The sequence below is a fragment of the Amblyraja radiata genome, chromosome 25 (genome assembly GCF_010909765.2).
Source record: "Amblyraja radiata isolate CabotCenter1 chromosome 25, sAmbRad1.1.pri, whole genome shotgun sequence".
NCBI lineage: Eukaryota > Metazoa > Chordata > Chondrichthyes > Rajiformes > Rajidae > Amblyraja > Amblyraja radiata.
This window is the reverse complement of record NC_045980.1, coordinates 34,659,198-34,683,570: the sequence shown is the minus strand read 5'-3', so window position 1 is coordinate 34,683,570 and position 24,373 is coordinate 34,659,198. Positions and strand designations below refer to the sequence as shown.

Below are 24,373 nucleotides of genomic sequence, written 5' to 3'. Positions count from 1 at the left end.
GGTGTAGATGGAGTCAATGGAAGGGAGGTTGGTTGGGGTGATGGTGCACGCTGCTTCCACAACTCTCTGCAAGACTCATGTGGCCTTGAATGGAGTTCCCAAACCATGCTATGATGCATAAATAAGGTCGAGAACAGGAGCCTTGGTCGGCTATAACCAAAATCCCCTTTATAAAGGTCTGCCGTTGAAAGGGTTTACAGTATATTCACTTAAACGTCCAGATTATGATCCTGCATGTTGAATCTTGTTGTTGTCCAGGGTGTCAGCTGGAGTACTTCAATTCAATGTCATGCTTTCTAATTCCTCTGTGCCCTAATAATTCTTTCATTCCCATGCAGGGAAGTCCAGAACGTGCGACTGCTGCCCCGACCTCACCTGGAGGGACCAATTTGCAATACTTTGAAGGTCAGTCTTAATGGTGGCAAAACTGGCACCACTGTTCTTTTAATGTAGTATTTAAAATGCGGGTCAGGCAGCATCCATGGTAAGAGAATCAAGGTTATCTTATTGAATCATATTGAAACATATAAGATTATTTAGGGTTTGGACACACTAGAGGCAGGAAACATGTTCCCGGTGTTGGGGGAGTCCAGAACCAGGGGCCACAGTTTAAGAATAAGGGGTAGGCCATGTAGAACGGAGACGAGGAAACACTTTTTCACACAGAGAGTTGTGGATCTGTGGAATTCTCCACCTCAGAAGGCAGTGGAGGCCAATTCTCTGGATGCTTTCAAGAGAGAGCTAGATAGGGCTCTTGAAGATAGCGGAGTCAGGGGATATGGGGAGAAGGCAGGAACGGGGTACTGATTGTGGATGATCAGCCGTGATCACAGTGAATGGCGGTGCTGGCTCGATGGGGCCGAATGGCCTACTCCTGCACCTATTGTCTATTGTTTTTGGCAGGGAAGCCTTTGAGCTCGCGGCCATTTTGGTAACCGTAAATCTTTGCTCTCTTTGTTGCAGGTGCGTACCTACCGGATGGCAGTGCTCTGGATCCCCACTATTACTTTTCGACCATTAGTTCCAGTTTCTCGGTCTCCCCTTTGTTCACGGGCTGCAGCACGAAAGAGTTTCATATTCCGCTGGAAAACCTCCGGCAGCTGCTTCAAATGGTACGTTGACTTCCCATCCGATTCTCAACAAGCTTTCAATCCGTCCTTCCCATTGTAGTATGTTTTCTAGCAGAATTTTTTTTTTGTCATAAGTCACTGTATGTCATGTTGTCACTTGTGGGCGGAGCACCAAGGCAAATTCCTTGTACAATACAATACAATACAATACCATTTATTGTCATTCGAGCCTCAGTCAGGCTCAAACGAAATTCTGTTTCCACAGCCATACAAACAAAGACAATTTCCCAGACATACACACAATTTAATTCACACAAACATCCATCACAGTGGACGCACTGTGATGGAAGGCAAAGTCTTTTCTCTCCCCTGTTTTCCATTTCTCTCCCGATGTCCAAGCCCCAGGCGGGCGATGCTAAGTCCCACGGCCATTTTAGGCCGTGCCGGGCGATTTACGGCCCCGCCCCCGGTCTAAAAGTCACAATGTTGGAGCCCCCGGCGGGCGCTGGAATGTCCCACGGCCATGAAGCCGCGCCGGGCGATGTACGCCCCCGCTCCGGGTCATTCCAACCCCGCGACACGGGCTGGAGAAGTCGCGTTGCGGGAGCTCTGGGAAGCGGTCTCTCTCTCTCCCCCCGGACCCGCGAGCTCCCGATGTCCCAGTCCACCGGACCTGCGGCTGCGTTGCTGGAGCCTCCGAGCCCCAGGAGTCGAGTCGCAGCAGCGAGTCACCACCGCTCCCCACGGTCCGAGGCCGGCCAGCCCCACGATGGTGAGTAGTCCGCAGCTCCGCAGTCTCCCGAGCCCCCGGGTCGTTCAGGTTGGAGGCCGCTCCACGGTGCTAGGCCCCAACGACAACGGAGACCCGACAGGGAAAAGGTCGGGTCTCCCGGACAGGGAAGAGATTTTAAACAGTTTCCCCCTCCCCGCCCCCCACATATACACATTTAAAACCAGTATTAAAAAAACACCAACACTACATTTAACTAGACAAAAAATAAAATAAAAAAGACAGACAGGCTGTAGGGGCCGCTGCAACGGGTGAGTCGCGCCGCTCTCCCACTAGACTCTCCCACTAGTGAATACTTGGCCAAGTCAAGTCAAGAGAGTTTATTGTCACGTGTCCCAGATAGGACAATGAAATTCTTGCTTGCTGCAGCACAACAGAATATTGTAAGCATAAATACAGAACAGTTTGGTGTGTCTATATAGCATAGACCATATATATACACACATGAATAAAAGATTAAGTGCAATAGGCTGTTACAGTTCAGAGTCTGTTTGTTGGCAAGTTTAATAGCCTGATGGCTGTGGGGAAGAAGCTGTGGAAGAAGTATAAACTCATTCATTCATTCATTCATTCATTCATTCATTCAATCATTCATTCATTCATTCATTCATAGGAGTAGAATTAGGCCATTTGGCCCAGCAAGTCTACTCCACCATTCAATCACGGCTGATCTATCTCTTCCTCCTAACCCCATTCTCCTGCCTTCTCTCCATAACCTCTGACACCCGTACTATTCAAGAATCTATCTCTGCCTTAAAAAATATCCACTGACTTGGCCTCCACAGCTTGCTGTGGCAATGAATTCCACAGATCCACCACCCTCTGACTAAATAAATTTCTCCTCATCTCTTTCCTAAAAGAACGTCCTTTGTTTCTGAGGCTGTGACCTCTCGTCCTAGACTCTCCCACTAGTGGAAACATCCTATCCACATCCACTCTATCCAGGCCTTTCACTATTATGTGTGTTTCAATGAGGATCCGCCCTCATTCTTCTAAACTCCAGAGAGCACAGGCCCAGTGCCGACAAACACTCATCACAGGTTAACCTACTAATTCCCGGGATTATGTACCTAAAGATATTTCTGTTTCTTCCTCTAGGTTAAACGCATTGTTGCTGAGCCTGTTTTAAAAGCATTGGACGCGACCTTGTCCGAGGTTATTGAGGTAAACGAAAGTGTGGTGTAATGGTTGCTTTATTAATTCAGGATAAATTCATTGTTAATGTGGAGCAGTCCAACATTAATAGTGAATGGAGATAAACAAAATGCTGGAGTAACTCAGTGGATCAGGCAGCATTTCTGGAGAAACGGATTGTGGCGTTTTCGGTCGAGATCCTTTCTTCATCAGACATCTGATGAAGAGTCTCGGTCCGAAATGTCGCCTATTCCTTTTCTCCGGAGATAGACAATAGGCGCAGGAGTCAGCCATTCGCGCCAGCACCGCCATTCAATGTGATCATGGCTGATCATCCACAATCAGTACCCCGTTCCTGCCTTCTCCACATATCCCCTGACTCCGCTATCTTTAAGAGCCCTATCTAGCTCTCTCTTGAAAGCATCCAGAGAACCGGCCTCCACCGCCCTCTGAGGCAGAGAATTCCACAGACTCACCACTCTGTGTGACGCTGCCTGGCCCACTGGGTTACTCCAGAATTTTGTGTCTACCTTTGGTGTAAACCAGCATCTGCGGTGCCTTCTTGCACAATAATCGCGAGGGAAGTGCCCGTTAGTTCAGCAGATTGCACACTGTCTTTTCAGTTCTGCAATCCGTTCTCAAATACGAACGGACAGTTCTAGGTGCTCGAAATTGCCAAAACAATGAGATTTCTTGGCTTGTGACAGAAAATCTGGCCCGAGTTATGAACTCAAAAGGATCCTGGATTTGACGAACATCACAGCGTTTGATTTCAGATTGCTGACCTGAACGTGGGACTGAGCACACGGTGGAAGCTTCTCAGAGATAATCTCTTCACCTTCTCTCCCTGGCTCCCTCGGTTATTAAGGAAGCGAAAGGGCCTGTCCCACTTATGCGATTTTTTTCAACAACTGTCGGCACCCGTCATAGGTCGCCGAAAAATTTCAACATGTTGAAAAGTTTCGGAGATCTGCTGCGACTATGACAGGTTGCCGAAAATATTGCGTAAGTGGGACAGGCCCGTTAACACTCTCTCATTGAATGTTCTGGTTACTACAGAAGTCGAAAGTCATGTCAATGCCCAATTTCGTCTTTAGACCTTAGAGACACGGCGCGGAAACAGGCCCTTCGTCCAAAGAGTCCGTGTCTTCTTCTTGCGAATGAAACATAAATAAACCAAAGGAATAGTTAGAACTCAAGCCTGGTGTTGAGCAGCCAGGTTGTTGTCTCCATTGGCGTCAATGTCTGCCAGGCCCTGACACAGCTCCATTTGGTGGGTGGTAGAGCGGGCACCCAGAGATGACATGGTTAGCTGTCTGTGGTTCTGCTTCACATTCACAGGCTGGGCTCTGGCGGAGGGAGCCCCCATCTCCACACGTTGGCGTTGAAACGCCCAACTCCAGTACCAAGTCTGTTGAGCTTCACCCATGCTCCTCTGGGGACTTCAGACCTTGGACAGCTCCTCTGGCCCACCGAGTCTGTGCCGACTAGCGATCACACCCCTTACACTATCTCTACCCTATACACTCAGGATAATTTACACAATTTTACTGAACTAAATTAACCTGCAAATCTGCGTCTTTGGAGTGTGGGTGGCAACCGGAGAAAAGCTACGCGGTCACGGGGAAGAACGTGCAAACTCCGTACAGACAGCGCCCGTAGTCGGGATTGAACACTGGTTCCTGGCGCTGTGAGGCAGCAACTCTACCGCTGCGCCACCGTCACTGCCCTTAAATTGTTAATTGCCAGTTAATTGCACTGGCAACAGATACATGTGAACAAGCACGAGACAGAGGCTTAGTCTTGGAACTACGGCATTGCGTGGAAAATACTTGCAGAGAACAAAGCCCACTACAATTTGTAATTGTGAAACATTAATCTGGACGACTTTCCCTCTTGTGGGAAAGCTTGTTGTACATGGTAATTGCGAATTTCCCTGCCAGTGTAACATGGTGCTGCAACAATGGAACTTTCTGTGTGCATCTATAATCTGCTTGTCTGCTGCTAGCTAAACCCATAGACGGAGTATAATTCCAGTACGTTAGCCTTTGTTAAAACCTGTTCAGCACTGTCCATCAGCAGAGGAAATTACACCGCTCCCGGAAACTGCTGGTCTGGGACTAATGGGATAGCTCAAAAACTCATCATAGCACAATGGGCTGAGAGAGCATCATCTATACCGTGGGACTCACTGAGGATAAATAAGGGCATCAAATGTTTACAGGGAGAAGGCAGGAGAATGAGGATGATGGGGGAAATGAGGAGGATTGAATGGAGGAGCAGACTCGGTGGGCTGAAGGGCATAATTTTACTCCTATGGTTGTGCACTGTATTTTCTGCTCGTGTTCAAACAGCCTTTTTAATTGATTGAAAGAATCCCGACTAAAAGCATTGAGGGGCGCAGAGGTAGTTTAGAGATACAGCGCGGAAACAGGCCCTTCGGCCCACCGGGTCCGCGCCGTCTAGCGATTCCCCGCACATCAACACTATCCTACACCCACTAGGGACAATTTTTACATTTCACCAACACAATTAACCTACATACCTGCTTGTCTTTGGAGTGTGGGAGGAAACCGAAGATCTTGGAGAAAACCAACGCAGGTCACGGGGAGAAGGTACAAACTCCGTACAGACAGCGCCCGTAGTCGGGATCGAACCCGGGTCTCCGGCGCTGCATTCGCTGTAGGGCAGAAACTCTACCGTTGCGCCACCGTGACTGTGTCTGTAAAACAGCAGAGTTACTGCCTTACAGAGACCTGGGTTCGATCCTGCCCTCGGGTGCTGTCTGTAAGGAGTTTGTATGTTCTCCCCGTGTCCTGCGTGGGTCATCTCCGAGCTCTTTGGTTTCCTCCCACAATCCAATGACGTGTAGGTTCGTAGGTTAATTGGCTTTGGTACATTGTAAATCGTCCCTAGTGTGTACAGGATAATGTTATGGTGGGGGAGGGGGATTGCTGGGTGGCGCTGACTCGGTGGGCCGAAGGGCCTGTTTCCGTGCTGTATCGCAAAACGAAACTAAATCTGCAAAATGAGCCTTATTTATCGATGATAAAAATTCTGACCAAAAGCATTCTTGCGTAGGTTCACAAGGTTAATTCCTGAGATGGCGGGACTGTCATATGTTTAGAGAATGGAGCAGCTGGGCTTGTGTACTCTGGAGTTTAGAAGGATGAGAGGGTTTCTTATTGAAACATATAAGATTATTAAGGGTTTGGGCCCACTAGAGGCAGGAAACATGTTCCCGATGTTGGGGGAGTCCAGAACCAGGGGCCACAGTTTAAGAATAAGGGATAAGCCATTTAGAACGAAGGTGAGGAAACACTTTTTCACACAGAGAGTGGTGAGTCTGTGGAATTATCTGCCTCGGAGGGTGGTGGTGTCCGGTTCTCTGGATACTTTCAAGAGAGAGCTTCTTCTTCTTTCGTGTGGCATGCACAGCTTAAAGTTGTAGGACAACTTGTTCTATTTGATCTTCTGTTTGTGCACGTCTAGTTGATTGCATTAGTCGAAACAGGGCGGACCACGTGAAGGTTGCAATCTTCCACCCCAAGAGAGAGCTGGATAGGGCTCTTAAAAATAGTGGAGTCAGGGGATATGGGGAGAAGGCAGGAACGGGGTACTGATTGTGGATGATCAGCCATGATCACATTGAATGGCGGTGCTGGTTCGAAGGGACAAATGGCCTACTCCTGCACCTATTGTCTATTGTCATTCAGTTTCAAAGATTTAAATATATTGCACCTGTCGGATTGCTAAAATGTACAGCAAAATAATTGTTGTGTATTTTGACATTTAGGCAAATCCTAACCTGGACCTGTACTATCGAAACTTCAGTGACCCGCTTTATGTCGTGGTGTTTAAAATGCTGAGGGACACCTTGTATCACATGAAAGGTAAACATCTCTTGCCAATTTTTATAAAGCTTTTTTATCTAGTACTGTCCACAACTTGTGTGGTCTTGTGGCACTGACTGGAGTGCGGCAAGTGATTTGTCTTTCTTTTTGTAATCTGCTGGATAAATAACGTGGCTTTTAATGGCAATTGTGGTCTGTGGCGTAGAACAGTGCAGCCTTCGGCCCACAACGTCTGTGCCCAACATCTATTCTTATACGCCTGCCCATAATCCCAATAGACAATAGGTGCAAGAGTAGGCCATTCGGCCCTTCGAGCCAGCACCGCCATTCAATGTGATCATGGCTGATCATCCCCCAATCAGTACCCCGTTCCTGCCTTCTCCCCATATCCCCCGACTCCGCTATCTTTAAGAGCCCTATCTAGCTCTCTCTTGAACGTATACAGAGAACCGCACACCACCACCCTCCGAGGCAGATAATTCCACAGACTCGCCACTCTCTGTGTGGAAAAAGTGTTTCCTCGTCTCCGTTCTAAATGGCTTACCCCTTATTCTTAAACTGTGGCCTCTGGTTCATGCTGGAGTAGCTCAGCGGGTCAGGCAGCTTCTCGGGAGAATATGGATAGGCAATGAGTTTAAGAAGGAACTGCAGATGCTCAGCGGGTGCAGCAGCATCTATGGAACGAAGGAAATAGGCAATGTTTCGGGACGAAACCCAAAGGGTTTCGGCCCGAACCATTGCCTATTTCCTATTTCCTATTTATTTCCTATTTCCTATTGCCTATTGCCTATTGCCTATTACCTATTTCCTATTATCTATTCCCTATTGGCAATAGTAAATGCCTATTTCCTACGCTCCATAGATGCTGCTGCACCCGCTGAGTTTCTCCAGCACTTTTGTGCACCATGGATATGCAATGATTCGTGCATGGAGCATTTGAGTTTGACTTGCGTTCAGTTTATTGTCACGCGAAGCTTTTGTATTGCGTTGCTAACCAGCCAGCGTAAAAGGGCAATACATGATCACAATTTGTCCTTGCAGATTTACAGACCGCGTTTGTGAAGGAGGTACATGATTTTGTGCTGGAGCAGTTTAACAGCAGCCAGTCGGAGCTGCAGAGGATCTTGCATGACATGGACTACTTCCACCACGAGTTCAACCCCCTGAAGCTCCGATGTCAAGCAAATGCGGCGTGTGTGGATTTAATGGTGTGGGCCGTGAAAGACGAGCAAGGTCGAGTATATTTAGTCCGAGCCTCAAACGTTTTCTCTCTCTATTATCCGCGGTGTCTAAAACCCTGGAGGCAGTGCTTTTCCCTCCAGTGCAACCTTCCCTCCATTGACGAACTGTACACACTGCAAGGGCCAGGAAGAAGCGAGCGGGCAAGATCATCTCTGACCCCTCTCACCCTGGCCACAAACTCTTTGAATCACTTCCCTCTGGAAGGCGACTCCGGACTGTCAAAGCTGCCACAGCCACAGACATAAAAACAGTTTTTATCCACGAGTAGTTGCTCTACTCAACAGCCAAAAATCTGTAGCCTCCCTTTGATCTGGTATTTTGTTTCACTCACATGTTTCAACTATAATGTTTTATTCTTAATGGTTTACTATATGCCGTGTTGTTACTTGCGAGCGGAGCACCAAGGCAAATTCCTTGTATGTGCACATACTTGGCCAATAAACTTCTTCATTCAAGTGCGATAACATTGAATTAGTGTGATCGGGTGTAAGATGGTCAGTGTGGGCTTGATGTGCCTAGTTTCCATGCTATGTATCTACAACTAAACTAAAGCAAAGAGACAGCATAAGCCATACTTCCACAAGCACGTCCCTTCCCTGAGAGGCAATTAAGGCTGGGTCAATTCTTAATTTGGGGTTGAGTTTTAATACATTTGTTGTTAAGAGGTTAATTGGGGGATAGTGAGTCATATGTAGACAAAAGTGCTGGAGAAACTCAGCGGGTGAAGCAGCATCTATGGAGCGAAGAAAATAGGCAACATTTCGGGCCGAAACCCTTCTTCAGACTTATGTTAGCGAAATTGTCACCATCATGTTGGCTAAGTTCCTTATTCCTGCTCATTAATCCTGAGATGCATAAATGACTGTGCCTGGAATTATCTTCCTCAAATATTTAACTTGTTTATCCTTCTAATGAAGGTGCTGAGAATCTCTGCTCGAAGCTGTCCGAAAAGCTGCAGTCCAAGACTTCCAGTAAAATAATTCTCTCGCATATGCCCTTGCTGATCTGCTGTTTGCAGGTACGTTTAAAATGGAATACGAAGAGTGTTTGTGTTTGCCAGCGGTGTGCTATTAAGAATAAGGGGGTAAGCCATTTAGAACGGAGATGAGGAAACACATTTTCACACAGAGTGTTGTGAGTCTGTGGAACTCACTGCCTCACGGGGCGGTGGAGGCCGGTTCTCTGGATACTTTCAAGAGAGAGCTAGATACGGCTCTTATTGTGTTTTTGCGTGTACTTCTTTCATTGTACCACTGCTAGCAAATTCATTTCACTTGCACTTTATGTGCAAGTGACGAATAAAACTGATTGATTGATTGATTGAATAAAGATAGCGGAGTCAGGGGATATGGGGTGAAGGCAGGAACGGGGTACTGATTGGGGATGATCAGCCATGATCGCATTGAATGACGCTGCTGGCTCGAAGGGCCGCATGGCTTACCCCTGCACCTAGTGTCTGTTGTCTATTGTCCATCAAAGCAGAACTCCACAAAGGGTGGACAAAAATGCTGGGGAAACTCAGCGGGTGAGGCAGCATCTATGCGAGCGAAGGAATAGGTGACGTTTCAGGTCGAGACCCGGAAGGAATAGGTGACACGAAACGTCACCTATTTCCTTCGCTCCAGAGATGCTGCCTCACCCGCTGAGTTTCTCCAGCATTTTTGTCTACCTTTGATTTTCCAGCTTCTGCAGTTCCTTCTTAAACATATACTAGAGGGCATAGCTTTAAGGTGAGTGGGGCAAAGTTGAAAGGATACGTACGGAGCAGGATTTATTTCACACAGAGGGTGGTGAGTCTCTGGAACATGCCGATGGGTGGTGGCAGAGGCAGATTCAATGGTGGCTTTTCAGAGACGTTTTGTGGATAAACTGGGAATAGAGGGATGTGGATAGTATGCCGGCAGATAAGACTTGGCCGTGGCATTATGTTCGGCACAGACATTGTGGGCAGAAGGGCCCGTTCCTGTGCTGTACTCTTCCATGTTCTACGTGTGAACTTTTTTTAAAGAGAAAAACATTCTGTTACTTAAATCCCCAAATCATAAACTCAGAAGACAATCAAAGTTTAAATGACTAACTTGTCAATAATAATAATAAACTTTATTTATAAAGCGCTTTAAACAACCGCAGTTGCCACAAAGTGCTGTACATGAGAACTCGTGGACAAAAAGTTATTACAAACCATTAAAAGCCGTAAAACGAAGGACTAAAAACAGTAAAAATTAAAAGACATTAAAAGCACTAAGAACAGGAGCAATGTCTCAGACAGTGTCAAAAGCCAGAGAATAAAAATGAGTGCTTTTGGTGAGTAGGAAGGGACTGCAGATAGACACAAATGCTGGAGTAACTCAGCGGGTGAGGCAGCATCTCTGGAGAGAAGGAATGGGCGACGTTTCGGGTCGACCCAAATCGTCGCCCATTCCTCTCCAGAGATGCTGCCTCACCCTCTGAGTTACTCCAGCATTTTGTGCCTACCTTCAATTTAAACCAGCATCTGCAGTTTTTTTACACAAAGGAACTGCAGATGCTGGTTTGTACCGAATTAGACACAAAGTGCTGGAGTAACTCAGCGGGACAGGCAGCATCTCTGGAGAGAAGGAATGGGCGATGTTTCGTGTTGAGACCCTTCTTCAGACTGAATGTAAAGGGAAGGGGGGGGGGCATCAGTCTGGGGTAACTCACTGGGCCAGGCAGCATCTCTGGAGAAAAAGGATGGGTGACATTTCAGGTCTGGAGGTATGAAAATGCAAATGTTTCCCCCCCCCCCCCCCTCCCTCCTTTCAGTCTGAAGAAGGGTCACCCTTCCTTTTTCTCCAGAGATGCTGCCTGAACCACTGAGTTACTCCAGCACTTTGTGTTTAACCTGTTAGTGATGTTTTGCTTGCTGGAATCACGACACATGCTTACACTTCATTGTGTTATATTTTTATTTTTGAACAGGGCCTGGGGCACTTATGTGAGCGATTCCCCGTTGCAGTTCATTCTGTCACAACATCGCTGCGGGATTTTTTAGTGATTCCATCGCCAGTCCTCGTCAAGGTGTACAAGTACCACAGCCAGTACAGTGCAGGTGAGGTGACAGGGCAGCGACTGGGGAAAATGGCCACAGTCTGATGCACGTCGTAAATGGAGTACTTCAACTATCAGTCAAATAACGGGAGGAAACAGTGCAACAATAGTTTCTCTTGTGAACTCGTGGCACGGTGGCACAGCGGTAGAGTTGCTGCCTTGCAGCGCCAGAGACCCGGGTTTGATCCCAACTATTTAAGAATAAGGGGTAAGCCATTTAGAACAGAGACAAGGAAACACTTTTTCTCACAGAGAGTGGTGAGTCTGTGGAATTCTCTGCCCCAGAGGGTGGTGGAGGCCGGTTCTCTGGATGCTTTCAAGAGAGAGCTAGATAGGGCTCTTAATAATGATTGAATAAAGATAGCGGAGTCAGGGAATATGGGGAGAAGGCAGGAACGGGGTACTGATTGGGGATGATCAGCCGTGATCACATTGAATGACGGTGCTGGCTCGATGGGCCGAATGGCCTACTCCTGCACCTGTTGTCTATTGTCTACGGGTGCTGTCTGTACGGAGTTTGCACGTTCTCCCCGTGTCCTGTGTGGGTTTACCCCGAGATCTCCTGTTTCCTCCCGCACTCCAAAGACGTACAGGTCTGTAGGTTAATTGGCTTGGTATAATGTAAAATTGTCCCTAATGTGTGTGTTGGGGAGTGTTAATGTGTGGGGATCGCTGGTCGGAGCGGACTCAGTAGGTCGAAGGGCCTGTTTCTGTGCTGTATCTCTAAACGAAACGAAACTAAAGAATGAGTCGCGGAACTAAAGAACGTTTTGTTTTCATTGACTCAAACGTCTCGTGAAAAGTTTCTGAGGAGAAAAATTCTCAAATATGCAAGACAACTTGCGGCATGCAGTGGTGAAAGTTTACTACGTTATATTTTGAATGGCCTTTGAGTATTTAAATAAAGCATTAAATTCAACATGATTATAAAAGACTTTCTGATCAAGAGGGGGGAGGGGGAAACCTACCGGATAATTAAAGGCCTAGATGGCGTGGATTGCGGAGAGAATGTTTCCAGTAATGGGAGAGTCCAAAACCAGAGGGCGCAGTCTCAGAATAAAAGGACGTGCCTTCTACATGGAGATTTAGCCAGAAGGTGGTGAATTAGTGGAATTCATTCCAACAGAGAGCGGTGGAGGCCAAGTCATTGGGTGTCTTTAAAGCAGAGATGGATAGGTTCTTGATTAGTAAAGGGCCTGTCCCACATCCGCGGGATGACGCCTGTATGGTCGTGACTAGTCGCCTAAAGAGTCGTACCTTTTTCTGGTCGCCGCTGGATTTTCAACATGTTGAAAATATTCGGCCACCTGCTGCGACTGTGACGGGTGCCGGCAAGTCGCCGAAATAAAACACGTAAGTGGGACAGGCCTTAAGGGCGACAAAGGGGGAGAGGGCAGGAACATGGTTGAATGATAGTTGACTCAATGGGCTGAATGGCCCAGTCCTTCTCCTACGTCTTATAGCTTGTTATTCCCTCCAAATGCTTTATTACAAAATAGCTCTTGAAATTCGGTGCTGCTGCCATTTTGTTTTCCCAGCGAGTTTTCTTTATTTTTAAGGAGAAACGGATATTAAGATAAGCGTGACAAATGAGCACTCTGAGGCGACAGTGTTATCCCCAAAGAAAAACCAACCATCCATGTACGAGCAACTGAGGGATATTGCTATCGATAACATCTGCAGGTAAGAAGCAAACGTTTCGGGTCGAGACCCGGAAGGAATAGGTGACGTTTCGGGTCGAGACCCTTCCGGGTCTCGACACGAAACGTCACCTATTTCCTTCGCTCCATAGATGCTGCTGCACCCGCTGAGTTTCTCCAGCACTTTTGTCTACCTTCGATTTTCCAGCATCTGCAGTTCCTTCTTAAACACTTTCTTATCACATGTGACCTGTCACAGCGAAATTCTTTGTTTTGCATCCCCTACACAAGGTATGGAAAGAGTCGCTACGTATAGGGCGCAGACTAGATTACAAAGTACTCAATGAAAATAGGTGCAGGAGGAGGCCATTCAGTCCTTCGAGCCAGCACCGCCATTCATTGTGATCATGGCTGATCGTCCCCAATCAATAATCCGTGCCTGCCTTCTCCCCATATCCCTTGACTCCACTAGCTCCTAGAGCTCTATCTGACTCTCTATTAAATCCATCCAGTGACTTGGCCTCCACTGCCCTCTGTGGCAGGGAATTCCACAAATTCACGACTCTCTGGGTGAAAACGTTTTTTTCTCACCTCAGTCTTAAATGACCTCCCCTTTATCCTAAGACTGTGTGGCCCCTGATTTCTGGACTCGCCCAACATTGGGAACATTTTTCCTGCATCTAGCTTGTCCAGTCCTTTTATAATGTTATATGTTTCTATAAGATTCCCCCTCATACAATACAATACAATACAATTTATTGTAATTTGGACCCCTTGAGGTCCAAACGAAATGTCGTTTGGACCTCAAGGTCCAATCTAAACTCCTTCCTTCTAAACTCCAGTGAATACAAGCCTAGTCTTTTCAATCTTTCCTCATATGACAGTCCCGCCATCCCAGGGATCAATCTCGTGAACCTACGCTGCACTGCCTCAATCACAAGGATGTCCTTCCTCAAATTAGGAGACCAAAACTGGACACGATACTACAGATGTGGTCTCACCGGAGCCCTGTACAAGGGGCAGCCAGGTTGTTGTCTCTGCGTCAATGTCTGACAGGCCCTGAGCTCCATTTGGTGGGTGGTAGAGCGGGCACCTAGAGATGGCATGGTCGGCTGCCTGTCGTTCTGCTCCGCATTCACAGGCTGGGCTCTTGTATCTTGACGAGACACAAAGAGTGGAAGACAATCGAATCGGAACACCCTGGAGTAAAGCCGTGGGACTTTTTTTTTCATGAACGGGCAAATGGGGCCTGGGTTTCTCTGAAACGCTGTTATTTTTCCCCCAAAGGTGCCTGAAGGCAGGATCAGCCGCTGACCCAGTCATCGTGGAAGCATTCTTGGCCAGTCTGTCCAATCGCTTGTACATATCCCAAGAGTGTGATAAGTGAGTAACACAAACTTCTCCCAAATCTGCTGTTCCACTTATCGACTAGATCATGAATGCCCTTTTACTATTGCAGAGATCGAGCTCAGAATCTGGGGACAAGTTGGTGCAATAGATTTAATCTTCCGTCAACAGTGTCGGCTTTAGAATTCCGAGAGCCTTTTATCGCTACTATTTGCAAAACTGAATACATGTTTTCAGTGGTGCAAATCTTTCTCATTTAAAGGAAAGTTCGATACTGCAGCAGTTTTTACACAATTCAACTTGATTTCCACGATTGAAAAATGCATCTACTTAAAATAATATGCAAGCTTAAATTGTTGGTATTAAAGAATGCCTTGGCATTAATAGCAATTGCACTTGAGAGAAATGTTCCACTGTCAGCATCTTGTTTTAGTTTGGTTTAGTTTAGGCATATAGTGCGGCAACAGACCCTTCGGCTGGACGACCAGCAATCCCTGCACATTAACACTATCCTACACACGCTAGGGACAATTTACAATTATACCAAGTCAATTTATCTACAAACCTGCACGTCTTTGGTGTGTGGAGGAAACCAAAGATCGTGCAAACTCCGTACAGACAGCACCTGTAGTCAGGATCGAACCCGGGTCTCCGGCGCTGCCAGCGCTGTAATTCAACAACTCTACCGCTGCACCACCGTGCCGCCCTGTGTGGAGAATGGTGGTGGGTGGTGGATGAAGTAAGAATCGTAGCATTTAGGAACCTTAATATAAGCACCTGGATATGGAGGGAGTGGTTCTAGTGCAGGCAGATGAACAATATCTTGCCATCCTAAGATAGACACAAAACGCTGGAGTAAGTCATGGAGTCATGGAGTGATACAGTGTGGAAACAGGCCCTTCGGCCCAACTTGCCCACACCGACCAACAATGTCCCAGCTACACTAGTCCCACCTGCCTGCGCTTGTTCCATATCCATCCAAACCATGTACCTGTCTAACTGGTCCGTAAACGTTGGGACAGTTAAACTCAGCGGGTCAGGCAGCATCTCTGGAGAAAAGGAATAGGTGACACTTAGGGTCAAGACCCTTCTTCAGACTGAAACTGAAGCTCACTCCAGCTTTTTGTGTCCATCTTCGCTTTAAACCGGCATAGAAACGAACAAAAATAGAAAATAGGTGCAGGAGTAGGCCATTCGGCCCTTCGAGCCTGATCATCCGACTCAGTATCCTGTACCTGCCTTCTCTCCATACCCCCTGATCCCTTTAGCCACAAGGGCCACATCTAACTCCCTCTTAAATATAGCCAATGAACTGTGGCCTCAACTACCTTCTGTGGCAGATAATTCCAGAGATTCACCACTCTCTGTGTGAAATCTGCAGTTCCTTCCGACACATATCATGGCATCCTGTCCTGCACGGACATTGTGGGCTGAAGGGCCTGTTCCTGTGCTGTACTGTTCTATATTCAATAACATGTTGTTTACTGACCTCTGTGTTCTTTACATGTTGCTTTAGCCACTGTTTGATGACAGGAATGTTTAAACCTTTGTCTCACATGCTGCCTCTTGTGTTTGGTCCTTTGTAAACTAGTGGAGTTTCATGGTAACTAGCTGTTTTATTCAATTCTTGGTCGAGTTGACGGGAATGTTATTTCTTTGGCGTTGCGGTGCAAGGTTCGGATTTAAGTGCCTGAATTAGTTTGCCTGCCAGAATGAGATTGCACACAGCTGCTGCAACTTTTTTATTTCGATAAAAGATTTTTATCTTGCGATTCTCCTCTTCCTGAACCGAAAATCGTAATTAAAACCAAAGCCGGCAAAATATTGCCTCGAGTTTCTGTTGGCGTGCAAGACCTGTTCTCGGCTGGTACACAAAAAAGCTGGAGAAACTCAGCGGGTGCAGCAGCATCTATGGAGCGAAGGAAATAGGCAACGTTTCAGGATGAAACCCTTCTGGAAATAGGCAACGTTTCAGGATGAAACCCTTCTGGAAATAGGCAACATTTCAGGATGAAACCCTTCTGGAAATAGGCAACGTTTCGGGCCGAAACCCTTCCGGGTTTCGTCCCGAAACGTTGCCTATTTCCTTCGCGCCATAGATGCTGCTGCACCCGCTGAGTTTCTCCAGCTTTTTTGTGTACCTTCGATTTTCCAGCATCTGCAGTTCCTTCTTAAACACCTGTTCTCGGCTTGTGGGCTTTAGCTGCAAATGTATTTGTTTTGAGGGTTTTTGGTTCCAAGTGAGTCGTGATTTGAGCATGATGAATGCGCTGCTTTCAAATCCGATCAAGCCGCCGCGCATTGAAATGACGTATTTTGGGCTGGATTCCGCTTCCCCCATCTGGTGGGCTAACACTGTGCTGTCGTCCCCCCCCCCCCCCCCCAGGGATGCCCACCTGATTCCTGATCACACCATCCGCTCCCTGGGCCACATCGCCGTGGCTCTGCGGGACACTCCGAAGGTGATGGAGCCAATCCTGCAGATCTTGCAGCAGAAGTTTTGCCAGCCTCCGTCGCAACTGGACGTTCTGATCATCGACCAGCTCGGCTGCATGGTGATCACCGGCAACGTAAGTGGATCCATGCGGAGCGGCCGTGGTACGAGTGGTCTCCACCCAAAACGCCACCCATCCATCGTTCCCCGGAGGTGTTAAGTTTAGTTTAGAGGTAGTTCAAGTTCGAGTGAGTTTATTGTCATGTGTCCCTGTATAGGACAATGAAATTCTTGCTTTGCTTAAGCACACAGAAAATAGTAGCATTTACTACAAAACAGATAAATGTGTCCATATACCATGATATAAATATATACACACATGAATAAATAAACTGGTAGTGCAAATAACAGAAAGTGGTTGCTAATAATCAGAGTTTTGTCCGAGCCAGGTTTAATAGCCTGATGGCTGAGGGGAAGTAGCTATTCCTGAACCTGGTTGTTGCAGTCGTACAGCGCGGAAACAGGCCCCACGGCCCACCGAATCCGCGCCTGTCGAATTCTCTGCCTCAGAGTGCGGTGGAGGCGGGTTCTCTGGATGCTTTCAAGAGAGAGCTGGATAGGGCTCTTAAAAATAGCGGAGTCAGGGGATATGGGGAGAAGGCAGGAACGGGGTACTGATTGGGGATGATCAGCCATGATCACATGTGCTGGCTCGAATGGCCTACTCCTGCACCTATTGTCTATTGACCAGCGATCCCCGCACATTAACACTATCCTACACCCACTAGGGACAAATTAAAAAAAAAACATTTACCAAGCCATTTAACCTACAAACCCGCACGTCTTTGGACTGTGGGAGGAAACCGAAGATCTTGGAGAAAACCCACGCAAGTCACGGGGAGAACGTACAAACTCCGTACAGACAGCGCCCGTAGTCGGGATCGAACCCGGGTCTCCGGCGCTGCTAAAGAATGGACACAAAGTGCTGGAGTAACTCAGCCGGCATCTTAGGAGAACATGGATAGGTGATGTTTTATGTCAATAGGTGACGTTTCAAGTTTAAATAGATGACTGTCCATGTTCTCCAGAGATGCTGCCTGGCCCGCTGAGTTACTCCAGCACATTGCATCTTTTTGTGAATCTGAAATTCCTCATTTCTATGTACGATAAATAGTTTATTACACAGAGTAATGGGAATCCTTGTACAATTGACCAGAGCTATCTTGCTTTGCCTAATTATTGCAGCCTTAGTTTGAAGAGACTCATCCAAATCGTCGCACCAGGCTCATAAAAAAAGTTATTTCGGAAAATCCGACCATGGAGTCATACAGCGTGGAAAGAGGCCCTTCAGCCCAAATTTGCCCATGCCCACCAAGATGCCCCATCTACACTGGTCTTGGTTCTTGGTCCTCCAAAATATTCCAAATGGAATTTAAACTGGAGGTGGCGGAGGGTGGACTTAAGCAAAAAAGGGTCCTTGGAGAAGAAGAGCTACCTTAAATGTAGTTGCGTCTGGTTGGGTAACTATGGTAGGGTGAAGGCTATTTCATGCTTTAATTGTGCGGGGGGGGAAGAATGCTGTACACATCTGTCTTGGTAGCTGGTATTGGATCGAATGGGATAGACTCTTCCAGGCAGAACCGCCTTTTTGATCACGGTCGTTCCCCTGCCAGGTAATTGGGCCTGGGCCTCATCCATTGTCAGAGTGAGGCCTAGCACAAAGTCCCACCACGTCCCTCTAAACCATTGCTATCCAATGGAAACCAAACTGCTGCACGTGGTCTGGTTAGTCAGTTGAAAGTGAGAATGTGCATTTATTCACAAGCATGAATGAATAATAATAATAATGGATGGGATTTATATAGCGCCTTTCTAATACTCAAGGCGCTTAATGAATGAATACGTTTATTGGCCAAGTATTCACATACAAGGAATTTGCCTTGGTGCTCCTCCCGCAAGTGACAATATGGCATACAATGACACATAAAACATTAAACATGAATAATAAAACATTACTAATTAAACATGTGCGTTAAATAAAATACCAGAGCAGATGAAGGGTCCCGGACCGAGACGTCGCCCATCCAGGTCCTCCAGAGATGCTGCCTGACCCGCTGAGGAAGGGACACCCTTTAAATATTCCACTCTAATTTAACCCGATGCCCTCTAATTTTGCACTTGCCTTCCCTGGGGGGAAAAGAGAGAGTGTGCACTCACCGTATCCACGCCACAGTTTGAGAGATTTAAGAGGCTGCAAAGGGCCTGCAGAAGTGGACTGACCCGGTCTCCTTTTATTGATTACTTAAAGGGTCAGAATAGTTCAGCACAGGAACCTGACTAGCACTCGGGCTAAAGAATGGATGAAATGCTATACTCTGAAATGTACGAATATATCTCGAATGAATTTTTTTTATTTTAATAAATTTTTCCATTCTTCTTTAACTATCTTTTTCCTTTTTTTTTCCTTCTTTTTTTTTTTTTGTTTTTTTTTTTTTTGTTTTGTTTGTTTTTGTTTTTGTTTTTCTTCTCTTTCTTTTCTTTCTTTACTTCATCTATCTCTTTAGTTCTATCTAGTTTAAAAAAAAAAAAGGCAAAAGGTATTGGAGACAATGTAATAATAATTGACAATATTATCAATTTAAAAATGTAAGACTGTAATGATGTAAATAGGTTATATACCTATCTCCAATAAAAAATATTTTCAAAAAAAAAAAAAGATGTGGACTGACCAACTAACTCTTGCATTTTACAGCAATATATTTACCAAGAAGTGTGGAACCTCTTTCAACAAATCAGCGTGAAAGCCAGTTCTGTTGTTTACTCGGCGACTAAAGACCACAAAGACCATGGTTACAGGTAGGCTCACAATCCTTGCGGCCAATCTAACGCGCTGCGTGCATGTTCTGTTTTAAGCTTCAGCCTGCCCTATTCCTATTCAGGCGGCATAGAGCTAAATTCCAACAGAGAATGCTGGGGAAGCAAAATGTAATTCTAAGAAATGCCGCCAAATTCTTTTAAATTCTTTTAAATTCTTTTAAAATACCTATTTATTTTTTACTAATAAGTGTACATATGTGTCAATGGTTGTCGTGTTTGTATTTTTTTTAACCGGAGGAGATGTAATGGAATTTCGTTGCACAGTATTGTGCAATGACAATAAACGTATTCATTCATTCATTCATAGTGTTTCTATGAGCTGGGAGTGCACGGCTGGCAGTTTAAATCTTCTGTATTTCTGAATGGAATAAACATAGAAACATAGACAATAGGTGCAGGAGTAGGCCATTCGGCCCTACGAGCTTGCACCGCCATTCAATATGATCATGGCTGATCGTCCAACTCAGTATCTCATACCTGCCTTATAAAGACTTATCTTTCCCCCTTGTCCTCACCTTCCACCCTACCAGACGTCACCTACAACAAATAATCCTCCGACATTTTCGCCACCTCCATCGGGATCCCACCACCGGCCACATCTTCCCATCTCCCCCCCTGTCTGCTTTCCGCAGAGACCGCTCCCTTTCCGTAACTCCCTGGTCAATTTGTCCCTTCCCACCCAAACCACCCCCTCTCCTGGCACTTTCCCTTGCAACCGCAGGAAATGCTACACTTGTCGCTTTAACTCCCCCCCCCCCCCCCCCCCCTTGACTACATTCAAGGACCCAAGCAGTCGTCCCAGGTGCGGCAGAGGTTCACCTGCACCTCATCTATTGCATCCGCTGCTCTAGGCGTCAGCTGCTCTACATCGGTGAGACCAAGAGCAGGCCTGGCGATCGCTTCGCCCAACACCTCCGCTCGGTCCGCAATAACCAACCTGATCTCCCGGTGGCTCGGCACTTCCACTCCCCCTCCCATTCCGAATCCGACCTTTCTGTCCTGGGCCTCCTCCATGGCCAGAGTGAGGCCCACCGTAAATTGGAGGAGCAGCACCTCATATTTCGCTTGGGTAGTTTACACCCCAGCGGGTATGAACATTGACCTCTAATTTCAGGTAGTCCCTGCTTTCTCCTCCCCTTCACAGCTCTCCCTCAGCCCACTGTCTCCGCCTCTTCCTTTCTTCTTCCCCCCCCCCCCCCCCACCCCACATCAGTCTGAAGAAGGGTCTCGACCTGAAACGTCAATGATCCACATAGGTGGACAACAATGTTGGAGAAACTCCTGTTGGGGAGATGGCGCCCGTATAGCGGATAAAACAGATTGGACAAACTAATTAGGAAGGCCGGCTCAGTGGTCGGGGCTGAGCAACGAACGGTCCAGCAGGTGGCAGAGGCCAGAACTCTAAAGAAACTAGGTTCCATAATGACAAACCCCACCCACCCACTCCATGCCCTGAAGGTGATCAAGAGCAGCATCTTCAGCCAGAGGCTGATTGCACCAATGTGCAAAACGGAGAGATACAGGAAGTCCTGTTTACCAGCTGCTATAAGACTTTATAATGAGCATAAATAACTGCACTTTTTTTAAATTAATTGTATTTTAACTTGTATTTTAACGTATTTTAACTTGTTATGTATGAAAGCGTGGTGTTGTGTTTGTCTTGAAGCTGTCGTGGCACTGTAATTTCCTGAAAAGGATTATTAAAGGAATAATCTTAATCTTAATCTTAATCTTAAACTCAGCGGGTGAGGCAGCATCTGTGGAGCGAAGGAATAGGTGACGTTTCGGGTCGAGACCCTTCCGGGTCTCGACCCGAAACGTCACCTATTCCTTCAGGGTGTCGACCAAGACAAACGTGAAGCTCACCGTTTGACCTGTTTTTACGAAATGTTAAATGGTCAGCTCGACATAGATTACAAGACCTACACCAAACCTAAACCAATTAGGGGCAGACGAGGGCATTCGATCCAATTTGAGATCCCGGCTACCAAGACACAGATGTGTACAGCAATTCGTTCTTCCCCCGCACAATTAAAGCATGGAATAATCTTCACCCTACCATAGTTACCCAACCAGATGCAACTACATTCCCAAAAACCCTTTCTGGCTTTAGTCCTTCCTCCACCACCTCCAGTTTAAATTCCATTTGGAATATTTTGGAGGACCAAGAAACCAAGACCAAAAAGTCGCCCAATCCTTCACTCCACAGATGCTGCCTCACCCGCTGAGTTTCTCCAGCATTGCTGTCGACCTGTGTTTCACCATGGGTCGATTACAGACGTGGTGTCAGAAGTGGGATACCGACCCGCGACTGCGAACTGAGCGCGCACTTGTTTCTTGCTCGTTTTTGTTCGGCAAGGCGGTCTAATTCTGCGCCGGTTTCCTTCCCGTGTCAGGCACTGCTCCCTGGCCGTCGTCAACGCCCTGGCCAATATCGCAGCCAACCTGCAGGGGGAGCAGCTGGTGGATGAACTCCTGGTCAACCTGCTCGAGCTCTTTGTCCAGCTGGGCTTGGAAGGGAAGAGAGCCAGTGAGAGGGCGAGTGAGAAAGGACCCGCTTTGAAGGTAAGCGGAAGGTGGCCGCCGCTCGCAGACGTCGCTCCTGTCGGTGCCTTCTGGACGATGGCCGACCCGCCAATCGATTCACTGTCGATGGTAGACCAAAACCCCCCCTCGCCACCAGACCCAAAACGTCACCCATTCCTTCTCTCCACAGAGACGCTGCCAGACCCACTGAGTTGCTCCAGCATTTTGCGTCTGTCTTCGGTGTAAATCAGCATCTGCAGTTCCTTCCTACACACCGAGCTGATAGCATCGATTTATCCCCCTCCCATCCCCCCCTCCCATTCCCCCTCCCCCTCCCTCCCCCTCCCATCCCATTCCCTACCCCTCCCTCTCCCCCCTACCCCTCTCCCTCTACCTGTCTCCCTCCCTCTCCTCCCTCCCTCTCCTCCCTCCCTCTCCTCCCCCCCTCTCCTCCCTCCCCTCCCCCTCCCCCTCCCCCCCTCTCCCCTCTCCCCTCTCCCATTCCCTCTCCCATTCCCTCCCCCTCTCCTTCTCCCTCCCTCTCCCCCTCACTCTCCCTCCACCTCCCCCTCCCCCATTTTGTATCTATCTTTATTTACTTCTCTGTCCGCTCTTCCCTTAGCCTCCTACATTCCAGAGAAAGCAATCAAAGTTTCTCCGACCTCTCTCTCTCTCTCTCTCTCTCTCTCTCTCTCTCTCTCTCTCTCTCTCTCTCGCTGTAGCTAATACGCTCTATTCCAGTAAGCATAGAACGATGTTCTTTGGGTTAGCATTATGACATAAAGATTTCCACATCCGCACCACATGTCCTTTCCGAAGAGAGACACAAAATGCTGGAGTAACTCAGCGGGACAGGCAGCGTCTGCGGAGAGAAGGAACGGGCGACGTTTTGGGTCGAGACCTATTGTCTATTGCAGTTCTTTCTTAGACATTTCTACCGGTGGACATCTCCAAAATGTCACCTGGCTACTTTAATTCTGCTCTCTGCTTCATCGTAGCCTTCCCACTAGACCCCTTTGTGCCAGTGCTTTGACCTTGTGTGCAGTTAGTTACACAGCAACTTTTCCCTGCAGTTCATCCCAATGTTGCAATGTACGCTTGTTAACAAAATTTATGACTGAGCTGAATATTAACCAACATTTATCCCATGGAACACATTTCAGATTTGAAACTTTTTCTTACTGCATTTTTATCCGATTTCCTCATTCATAACTACTGTTGGCAAATATTTATCTACTCAAGCCAATTATAATTTGTTCCCTGGTATTATCGCCATCAATTCAGAGATCTTTTTTTTGGAAGAAAATTGCCAGAATAATTCCTAGCAATCTGCAATTTAAATTATATTTGGAGTTTTACTTTGCGAAAGGTAAATAAAAAATGCCCATGTCATGATCTCTGGCTGAAATAAAAAATCTTTTAGGCTTCAGTGCAGGTTTAAAATCCTGATTTCATTGCTGTGAACTCCATACACTAGTAGCATGTCTTGCTAACTATTCTACCTGGAAGTTCTGAGGCATTATTATTATATAAGGTAGACAAAATTGCTGGAGAAACTCAGCAGGTGCAGCAGCATCTATGGAGCGAAGGAAATAGGCAACGTTTCGTCCCGAAACGTTGCCTATTTCCTTCGCTCCATAGATGCTGCTGCACCCGCTGAGTTTCTCCAGCAATTTTGTCTACCTTCGATTTTCCAGCATCTGCAGTTCCTTCTTAAACATTATTATTATTATATATATCTGGAGAAACTCAGCGGGTTTCTCCAGCTTTTTTGTGTACCTTCGATCTTCCAGCATCTGCAGTTCCTTCTTGAACACATTATTATATATATCTGTTGCTGACTTTTTCAAATCTTCAAATCAAAAGTGTTCTTTGGTGTTGATTATTTTATACTTATGACTGAATTAAAATAGTTGTCCACTGTCTAATCCTGAACTGCTATCAATCTCGTTGGTGACACACGGATTATTTTTGATCGCACTTTGGTAGACAAAAGTGCTGGAGAAATTCAGCGGGTGCGGCAGCATCTATGGAACGAAGGAAATAGGCAACGTTTCGGGCCGAAACCCAGACGGGTTTCGGCCCGAAACGTTGCCTATTTCCAGAAGGGTTTCGGCCCGAAACGTTGCCTATTTCCAGAAGGGTTTCGGCCCGAAACGTTGCCTATTTCCAGAAGGGTTTCGGCCCGAAACGTTGCCTATTTCCTTCGCTCCATAGATGCTGCCGCACCCGCTGAGTTTCTCCAGCACTTTTGTCTACCTTCGATTTTCCAGCATCTGCAGTTCCTTCTTAAACCCTTTGATCGGACTTTGCTGGCTTTACCTTGCACTAAACCGTATTCCCTTATCTTCTTCTTGGTGTATGGCGTGCACAGCCTAAAGTTGTAGGAC

The 24,373-nt window shown here is 46.9% G+C and overlaps 1 protein-coding gene across 2 annotated transcripts in view; it reads left to right on the top strand.

The window, feature by feature from the left end:
* pi4ka (phosphatidylinositol 4-kinase alpha) overlaps positions 1–24,373 on the top strand; it is a 122,486-nt gene that overhangs the window by 12,057 nt on the left and 86,056 nt on the right. For both annotated transcript variants that reach the window (XM_033043823.1, XM_033043824.1), the window contains exons 7-18: positions 339–405; positions 964–1,112; positions 2,959–3,024; positions 6,791–6,887; positions 7,890–8,081; positions 9,008–9,108; positions 11,031–11,160; positions 12,719–12,842; positions 14,087–14,182; positions 16,533–16,716; positions 19,333–19,436; positions 21,854–22,022. In XM_033043823.1, coding sequence (XP_032899714.1) covers positions 339–405; positions 964–1,112; positions 2,959–3,024; positions 6,791–6,887; positions 7,890–8,081; positions 9,008–9,108; positions 11,031–11,160; positions 12,719–12,842; positions 14,087–14,182; positions 16,533–16,716; positions 19,333–19,436; positions 21,854–22,022 — 1,479 coding nt within the window. The remainder of the gene's footprint in view (positions 1–338; positions 406–963; positions 1,113–2,958; positions 3,025–6,790; positions 6,888–7,889; positions 8,082–9,007; positions 9,109–11,030; positions 11,161–12,718; positions 12,843–14,086; positions 14,183–16,532; positions 16,717–19,332; positions 19,437–21,853; positions 22,023–24,373) is intronic.